At 49.8% G+C, this 9265-nt stretch overlaps 1 protein-coding gene across 1 annotated transcript in view; it reads right to left on the bottom strand.

Annotated features, from left to right (window-relative positions):
- Window positions 1-393: 393 nt before the first annotated feature.
- ATP10A (ATPase phospholipid transporting 10A (putative)) overlaps window positions 394-9265 on the bottom strand; it is a 206197-nt gene continuing 197325 nt past the window's right edge. Inside the window, exons 16-21 of the mRNA XM_012811611.2 lie at window positions 7968-8093; window positions 3985-4185; window positions 1939-2019; window positions 1756-1860; window positions 1107-1294; window positions 394-1008 (exon numbers count right to left, since the gene is read on the bottom strand). Coding sequence (XP_012667065.2) covers window positions 414-1008; window positions 1107-1294; window positions 1756-1860; window positions 1939-2019; window positions 3985-4185; window positions 7968-8093 — 1296 coding nt within the window. The 3' untranslated portion in view covers window positions 394-413. The remainder of the gene's footprint in view (window positions 1009-1106; window positions 1295-1755; window positions 1861-1938; window positions 2020-3984; window positions 4186-7967; window positions 8094-9265) is intronic.

Genomic DNA, 9265 nt, shown 5'->3' with positions numbered 1-9265 from the left:
GCATCCGCCCAGGGTCACTGCGCTCAGCCCCACGTAGGCAAAGGACACGGATGTCACAGAAAACAAACTGTACTGCATTTTCTTACAAAATGAGATGAAAAAATAAATCTAAACACACTTTTCAAGTGTTATTCTTCTTTAAAACTTTTATATATTTTAAAGCTCTTATTTTTCTTTTCAATATACTCTATGTTGAACTTTAAAAAATAAAACTTTTTTTTTTGGTACCTCTTGTTTCCTGTGTTAGCCTTGGAAACATTTAAAAATACATCTCCCTAGAATTCTTCTGTGCAAATAATAAACATAAATAATATTAACATCTATGTTATATATATATGCATATATATATAAAAAGTCTTGAAATCAAGGTTTCCCTGGCAACCGCAGTCAGCTGCGACCCCTTGGAGGTGCTCCTAGAAGTAGTCTGTGGTCTGTCCCCGTAAGTCCTGCTCTGCCTGAGAGGGGCCGGACAGAAAGTCCCCGTCCGGCTTGTCCATCTGCAAACTGCTCCGGGAGAACTGCAGGACACTCCCCAGCCCGCTGACCAGAGACAGGGAGGAGATCCAGTTGAGTGAGCTGAAGCTGGGCAGGCTGAAGAGAGACGACAGAGGGGCCGCCCTGCCGGCACTCGTGGATTTCACCTTGGACTCCCTGGGACACCCTTCCGGGACCGCTGCCCCCCACATGGAGGACCCTGGGGCCTGTGTGCTCAGCCCCTCCAGTGCGGTGTCATCCCTCAAAGGCACACTGGTGTCCACCACGCTGGGCTCCCCGCTGGCCTCTGGGGAGCAAGCTGGCTGCGTGTGCCAAGAAGGGTGTGAGGCACAGTCCTGGGACAGGGGTGCAGGGGGGCTGACACTTTCCCTGGTGGAGTGCTCATCCCCCCCAGGGCGTCCCTGGGAAGTCTCTGTGGGAGTGCTGAGTCTCTTGGGGAACTTCCGGGCTGACTGGCGTCCCAGCTGCAGTGGGGTGGGGAAAAGGCTTCCCTGGAGGGCTTTGAAAAACAATCTGAAAAGAGCACAGCAAGAGAAAGTTAGACATTGAGCTTCTGGAGACTTGCGGGGGCACGAGAGCAACACAAGGGCTGTCCAGCCTCCACCGCTCACCTAGGCAGCAGGGCCGTGATAGGCGCTATGAGGCATATCAAGTAAAACACAGGGTCGCCCAGTAACGTCTGCATAGTCCAGTAAGGGTTGGACGGAGGGTAGCACGTCGCACAAGAAGAGTTGTAAACCAAAGCCACAGTGAAGAACAAAAGAATGCTGAAGCCACAAGTTATCCAGTTGAGCCAGGTCTGAGGGGGAAGAAGGAAAGAAAGGGCTTTTATTTCAACTCGGAAGTGACAACGGTGACAAGAAAAGTGCACCAGTCGCCCCTGAGTGGACAGCATGTTCTCAGGGCTTAGTTAAAAACGGGGGTCTTTCTTATGGGAAGTCGGTGGGGCTTAAGGAAGCCTCAGGAGCCTGTGGACACACACAGGTGGAAAGATGGAGTCAGGGGTGGGAGAGAAAGATGAGAGGGACGGGGCGATGCATATGGGAAGGAGGGGAGGGAAGTGGGAAGGAGCAGAGTGCTGCCCAGGGAGCGGTGTTGGTAGCACTCGGTAGGTGGTGTTTTCTTTTTCATCACCATGAGGTAGGCTTTGCAGTCTCCTGTCTGCTCACAAAACCTCCTAGGTCTCGTGGAATCTGCAGGAAAGTGTGGGGCCCGCAGCATCACCGTCCTTCCGGATGTGACCGAGTGGCTGACTCTTACCCAGGTTTTGGTTTCGATACCCAGGTGCAGCAGGAAGGTGAGCAGTGCGATAGCGGTGATGGGCGTCCCCCAGGTAAACAGGTCCACATCCGAATTGTAGTAGGCCTGAAAGACAGCGGCATCTTGTATCTGTGGGTCCCCGAAGACAGCTGATGGGGGAAACTGTGCCAGGTGCCAACTTACCAGGTAAGGAATGAAAAAACAAATCAGGCTCTGGAAGGCAGCATCGACCATGTTTAACCAGAAGGTCCGTGGCCGGTATTCCTGGAACACAGAAGGAGAGCAGGGAGATGACGGAAAGTGCCCAGTGTTCTCCCTCAAGTCATCAGAACCCAGATGTGTCCCTTGTGTTGAAAAGACAACCACATAAACACCCAAGACAGTCAGAGCTGGGGAAGGCCAGGAGGGGTGGGTTCTAATGCATAAATGCCTGATAACAAAAGGTATCAGAAAAGACTGCAAAACCTCCAGCTTTGCACAGAGGCCATCATAACCAGACAGAAAAATACATCTGTGAGGACATCTGCCCAGCCACTGCCTGTCTGTGCTGGGACCAGCACCACCCTAGTTATTGGTCCTTGTAACCAAGGACAGTTATCTCAAAATATTTTTTCCTGCTCATTTTTTCCTTTAAAACCCTTTGTCTTCCCTGGCCTCCCTCCCGAAGTCTCAGCCTCCTGTGAGGAAACAAGCTCCCTCCCTCATTGTTGATTTCGGCATTTGCATTCCTGCTGAACACACTATTCCTGAGTATCTTCTGGTGGAGGCTCTGCTGCACGTACTTCCAAGTGGGAGCTGAGCACCTACTGTTGGAACGGGAGGCCCCACAGCGCAGATGGGAACATGACACAAGCACCTTGCAGGCCTCCCTGAGTTCTAGATCCATAGGAAAAAGACACAATCACTTTTTTCTTTCCCCCCCTATTTTTTTCTCCAAGAAAGAAAGGATAGACTGACTCTAAATCTTGCAAGGGAAAGCATCTGAAACTATGGGTGTTTTCCCCTAATTTGAGCACTTTTATTTCTTCTACTTTGTCAGGGTTTTGCCTCCCTTTGTAGAGGATCCCTTAGAAATGTTGCTTACAAGTGAATTTTTTTAAAAGTAGAAGATGGATGTGTCCCAAGGTTCAAGTCCAAAAGTTACATACCCACAAGGAAAAGTAACACGGACATAGATGGATAGAGCTTTCGTTACCCAGGCGACCAAGTCTGTACTGGACCCTGCAAAGTGCCCAAGCAACTGGACCAGAAACTGGCCTGCAGGAAATACAGAGCAGACAGCGGGGCTCTCACTGAGCACCTGGTAAAGTGCTAGCTTGGCTCTTCCCAAGGGTCATCTAACTCCGCAACTCCCAGCCTCTGTGTCCCACGGCAGGCCGAAGCTAGGCAAGCCCCATAGGCCCCCGCGCTCCTCCCTACCCTCTGACCCTGTCAGACCAACTTCTCTGGGAGCCGATCATCTACAAAGGCAGCCAGGAGAAGTTGGCTTGTAAGAGAACAAATCTTGAATTAGAGATTATTGTACACGTGGGAGAAACGGGACTCTGTATTCTTCTTCCACATGTAGGGTGAATCAAACCCGGCACAGAGAAGCACTCAAATCACTGATTTTCAACTGGTGGGCTGCAAGAAAGTCTTAGGTGTGCTGAGAACATTTTTAAAGACCATGAATTAAATTATTTTAAAAAGAAGTTCAAAGCACTCTTTTTTTAGATCAACATAATTTAAGTGTGCGGAGGAAATTTAACTATAGGTCTAAGTGTGCTGTGACATAAAAAAGGTTGGATAACACTGGCCACCTGGTCTGCTTTAGTGGCTGGCTAGGAAGAATCTGTCATTAACTGGTTAGTCTACTTGGTATATAAGTGTGAGCATATATTTACAACTTTTTGTTTGAACAGTTCAACAGTTTTCTGAGGGTCTGTCTTCTTAATTCCTATTCAAAAGAAATCACTATTTTTTTTTTTTTTTTTTTAAATCCCTACTCAGGCCTCAGTGATCACCTGCAACTCCTCAAGGGCCTTCCTGGGGCTGTGGGTGACCCTGGAGGCAGCTTCCACTCACAATACTCCCTGTGCCACAGAGGTGAGCAGACAGCGTCCCTATTTTTCCCTTCACAGGTCAGATTCTAGAATTTTAACAATTTGTCCAGGCTGGCCTTTTAAATGTGCCCTCTCCAGAAAGTGAAAGTGGAGGGCAGGAGCCGGGAGGGCCGACTTGGTGTGTTACCTCCATGTTCTGGCCGCTCCTGTAGAGCTGGGGCTTGCTCAGCAGCATGTGGGCCGGCACATCCTTGTCCAGCACCCCAGTCACAAGCTGGGGAAGCGAGGAGAAGAGCAGGTTGAAGAAGATGAGATACCACTGGTCGATCATGGCGGACGCAGAGAAGCCACAGTAAAACTGGAACCAGAACAGCAGCCCCACAAACATCTGGAATCAAGGGAGGGCTCAGCTGAGTCTCAGTCTCCCTGCAGGCCCTCAGACAGGGCTCGGAGTCCTGCAGTGGCTCGCCCGCCGTGACTAGCACGTGCACAGGCGGGACTTCCCCCAGACAGTGGCCCTAACCTCACCTTGAGCACTGCGGCTGGCCTCTGCCTTCCCCTCCCCGGCCCTCCTTATCCCCTTAGGCATGAAGGGCTGGCAGAGGAGTTGGGAATTCCCAGGAGCACCCCTTGGAAGGATGAGGGTTTGTGCCTGAAGAATCACAGATCATTAACATAAAACAAAATCAACCGTTGACAAGGGGCCTAGCGCTGCTTGCATTTCAAGAGAGCCTGTGGCTTCTTTGTCAGTGACCCTCCTCCTTTTGTGACCCCAAATGAAACCTCCTATCTGTGGCTACGTCTCTGACCCGGTCACCTCTTTAGTCACACGCCCCTTCTGGTGAGGAGGGCAGAGGAAAATTCCTCCCCTTGCACAGGTAACAGCAAAGCTGATGACCACACCGCCCTCTCCGCCTTGGCTGAGCCCTGGTTACTTGCTGGGCACTCTGCTGGAGGTAGGAAAGTAAGACCTGGGTAGGCTGGTCTCCCCAGGGCCCAGCTCAGTCGCCGTGGGAGTTGGGCTGGAACTCTTCTCACTGTCACCAGATCCATGGACACTAGTGGCCTGAGCACATGGCAGTTGGCAGTGGCAAAGCATCCTTACACTTAGTAACTGTGCAACTTGGCACCGATCGTTTCAGCCCCCTTCTACCTCAGTCTCCTGGCCCATGGTATGGACATACACACCAATGACACTTAGCCACAGGGCGGCTGTGAGGATTAAAGGACCTCGTACATGTCAAGCACTCAGCAGTCTCCGAACTCTCTACGAGCTCGCCTATCGCATGCTGTTAGTGGGAGTAGCCATTTCCCTTCTTTGAAGCTCAAGCTGGATCAGAGTTCTTTTTTTTTTTTGAGACAGGAGCCTCAAGCTGTCCCCCTGGGTAGAGTGCCGTGGCATCTCAGATCACAGCAACCTCCAACTCCTGGGCTCAAGCAAGTCTCCTGCCTCCGCCTCCCAAGTAGCTGGGACCACAGGCACCCGCCACAACGCCTGGCTATTTTTTTGGTTGCAGCCGTCATTGTTGTTTGGCGGGCCTGGGCTGGATTCGAACCTCCACCTTAGGTGTACGTGGCTGGTGCCTTAGCCCCTTGAGCCACAGGCGCCGAGCCTGGACCACAGTTCTTACTCCACTTAGAGAAAAGGAAATAGAGTTTCCGGGATGTTAAATGACTTGACCATTGTCACAGTATGAGTAATGAACCCAACTTGTTCAGCCACGGAGGGGGTGGGTGATGGCCTGGAGGACATGCTGTACCGTGCTGGACACCCCACGGCCTGGATTTTGGTTCTGGAGCTGCAACTATCTACCTTCTGAGCCTGACTCAGCCACTTAACCTCTCTGAGCTTGTGGTTTCTTGACCTGAAAATGGCTTGTTGTCATAAGTGGAAGAAATGATAATCTATGTTGATGAAACCTACCTTGACATCTACCTTCCAAATCCTGTTTCAATCCATGATTTAAATCTCTGAAAATGTAACTTCCAGCCTGCACACTGAAAACTGACTAATTTGGATTTTATTTTCCATTGACTTTCTCCCCTCCTCCCACGGCTGACTTTCTCCCTCCCACCCCAGCAGACTCGGCCTAATGAGTCATCAGTGAGTAAATGGAGTCAAGTAAAACAGGAAGAAAAGTCCTCCGATACTGAGTGTTTTTTCCTCCCCTGTAGTACCAAGAGGCTTTCTTCCCAAACCACAGTTGCTATGGAAACCTTTCTTCTCTGCTCTTTATTGGAAAGGATGGCCAACTTATTCCTAGAACTGATGAATTTCTCATTTGAGGAGGCAGTGATTATCCTTAAGCTCCTCATGTACATTAATGCTTGTTAACAAAGGTTCTGCATTTTTATGGAATAAAATCAGGGGCCTCCTCCTCCCTGATGTGCCCTGCAGTGAGAAGGGGGCTCAGGGCGCCAGGCAGGAGCTCTGCCGGCTCCAGCTGGCCACTCTGGCCTTTGTTTGCATCTGAACTGCTGAATAGTTTGGCCTGTATGGCTACTACCATCCTCTCAATATGAGCTATGTTAATTGGGAATTATAGAGATTGCCTAGCTTACTTCACGTTTTGTTTTTCAAGATTAAAAAAAAAAATCCAAAGGCAGCAAATATCTTGCTCAAGATACTACAGCTAATCAGCGATGGAAAAGGTCCCACTCACCCATCCATTCCTTTGGGAGCTGAGAACCTCTAGGCTTACAATTGTGCACTTGAGGCCTCACTGTGCTGGGGATCCAATGCCAGGGAGTCGATGGAAAGGACTCATGAGCCAGCAAGCACGGGGCAGCCTGGCACAGGCTTCTGCAGATGCAGGCCCCAGCAGAACCTAATCTGAACTGATTTCCAGGACCAAACCTATCAAATTAGACATGCCCTGAGTAGTTCTGAGCATCAGTATTCATTTACTAGAAGATGTTTCAAAAACTGTGTAAGAGTGAGGGGGTGACAGAGGTGGAAAGGAAAGGCAGAAGTTGTCTCTAAAGCAAACAAGAGTGTGAGTGAGAGCAGGGCTGACGGCAGCTTAGTGTGAGCTAACAGAGATTTGTATGTGGGAACGGGGAAAAGAACGCACCTTTTAATTTATTTTATTTTACTCTTTTCTCTTTTCAAAATATCTGGGATAATCTTGAGCTTGAAGTGCTGTTGTCAAGACAGCCAGATTTATGGGACTGCCCTGGAAGGTCACTGATCCCAAGAGTTTATTTATTTGATCTCTTTGTTTGCACGTTCAGCTGCAAGCTGTCCGAGGCAGGAGTCACAAATAGCGACGCAGCAACTCCCCAGCAGGCTATCTAGAGATCTCTTTTAAGTGGGCAAGGTTCTCAGGAGGCCAGGCGGCCCACCCCATCTGACAAAGAGAGACTAAGAGTTCAACATCAAGAGCCAATGAAATGGGTCAGAGACCTGCCTTCACAGTCCCCAAAGACAGAATTACTCCCAGCCAACTTGGTTGTGCATGACTTCAAGGAGTGGCAACTGAGCTACAGACTGAGGTGGTTAGAGGGGACCTGCTGGCCCTGCAAATCCAGGACAGTGTGGCAAGGCCTGGCAAGGTGGCCCCCTTCCTGCCCGCTCCAAGCCTCCCTGACCTGGGCACTCGCCAGACTGGCCTCACGTGGGCTTGTCCTGACAGACCATTCAGTGTGGGAATTACAGTATGACCAGGTCCTTCCTTCTGGTCCCAGGGCCACCAGGCTTGCCTCTGCTTACCATTTGATTTTCCCTGTCTATTCTAGAGCAAGCGCTGGTGAGAGGACCCTGTTTGTGCAGGGCTCAGCAGCACACTCCTGGGAAGCACATGGACAGTGGACAGCAGCAGGGGGCAGGGGGCCTGCTGAATGCAGCCTCCAGGATCTGCTTAGCTAGGTGACCCTGTGTAACTGCTGGCCTCTTGATTCCATGACTTCTCGTTACAAATCCATGAGTGGACTTCCTAGTGTTATCTACCTGTTCCCACCACTGTTCTGCTCAGAGGGGCAGTGGCTCTTATGTACCCATGACTCTGAGCTATGGGGTGCAGGGCAAGGCCAGGACTAGGGGAAATTCATAAAGGCCATGAGGCTGAAGGGAGTGGGAGGCCGTGGGGTGGCCCACCAGCCTCATTCAGCTGACAGGCCTATGAGTCTTGGGGCTTTTCCATCCAAATAAAGATGGTGTCAAACACCTACCGTGTTTTTGTAGAAGAAGTACAGCACCATGTTGGCGAGCCGGGAATAGCACCAGTGTCCGTGGACAATTAAGAGTCTCTCGAGGTGTCGGAATCTCGGCACTGCGAAGTCACTGGCCATCACTGCCTTGAAAGGGAGAGGTGTTTCTGTTACCGGCGATGCCGCCCTCCACATCAGATCTGTCTTCTCTCCCCAAAATGCAGAGAAGGGAAAACCCAGTGCTATCACAGGGCCAGGTGGCTGCCCAAGGCTTGTGCCTCACTGTCCCTTCAGTTACAACAATGTGACCTCACCAAACACGCTGGCTTGGGGACCCTGCACGATAGGGGTCAGTCAATGTTTCAAATATATATAATTGATGGGTTTTAAAAAGGTTTTGCTTTTCATTTTTCATGCTGTTTTTTAATAAGTCAAAAACCATAGAGATACATAAAGTTTCCCTGCCTTTCTCCACCCCTCGAGGCTGTTTTCCTCTAAATCACCCTATGTCCACCCAAAGAGGAGCCCAAGCCACTCCCTCTGTATGGATCAGAGACAGACATCCTGCCCTCCTAGGAGGTGCATGTTGGGTCATTCTCCACATGGCTCTATGGCAGGGCCAGGCCCACAGCTCTGCTGGCCTCCCACGTACTCTGTCCTGGGACACTGGCTGTGGGCAGTGTGTGGGGAGTGGGAAGGACGGAGATGTGTGCGTCCTCCAGGACAGGAAGGACAGCTGAGTTCCCCACACTCTTCTGGGCATCGTGCTTACACAATCCAGCTAACAGGGCCAGACAAATGCCACAAAAATGATACTTTTTGTCCCCAGAGTAACTTGAAACCTCATTATATGATGAATTTCTTTATTTGGAAAAAAAAAATCAAACAAAATGGCAGGAATAGCTAAATTTCTTACCTTCAGAGAATTATTCTACTCAAAAATGTCAATCTGCCTTTAACATTTAACTGATCACCCTAATGCAGAGAACAGATTAAATTATGCCTCATGGTGGGTTCGAAATGGAATAATGTCATTCAACACAACTGAAAACCCTGAAATTCTAGAACATTAATTTTCTGAACCACAAGTTAAGGATTTCAAAGTAAGACATTCTCTATATGTCTCCCTGTCACTGTCAGGGGTTTAAACCGCTGTTTTTTAAGGCTTCATTCACCTATCCCATGACTCATTCTCTCAGAAAACATTTTTTAACACCCCACTATTGTTAGGAGTCAGACATGGTCCCCATCCTCAACAGAGTCAGTGTAAAAACTCAGTCAAGGCTCGGCACCTGTGGCTCAAGTGGCTAAGGTGCCAG

This window comes from Otolemur garnettii, unplaced genomic scaffold (genome assembly GCF_000181295.1).
Source record: "Otolemur garnettii isolate 467f Iridium unplaced genomic scaffold, OtoGar3 scaffold00170, whole genome shotgun sequence".
In the NCBI taxonomy this organism is placed as follows: domain Eukaryota; kingdom Metazoa; phylum Chordata; class Mammalia; order Primates; family Galagidae; genus Otolemur; species Otolemur garnettii.
The sequence above is the reverse complement of the archived record's forward strand: the minus strand, read 5'-3'. Positions and strand labels throughout refer to the sequence as shown.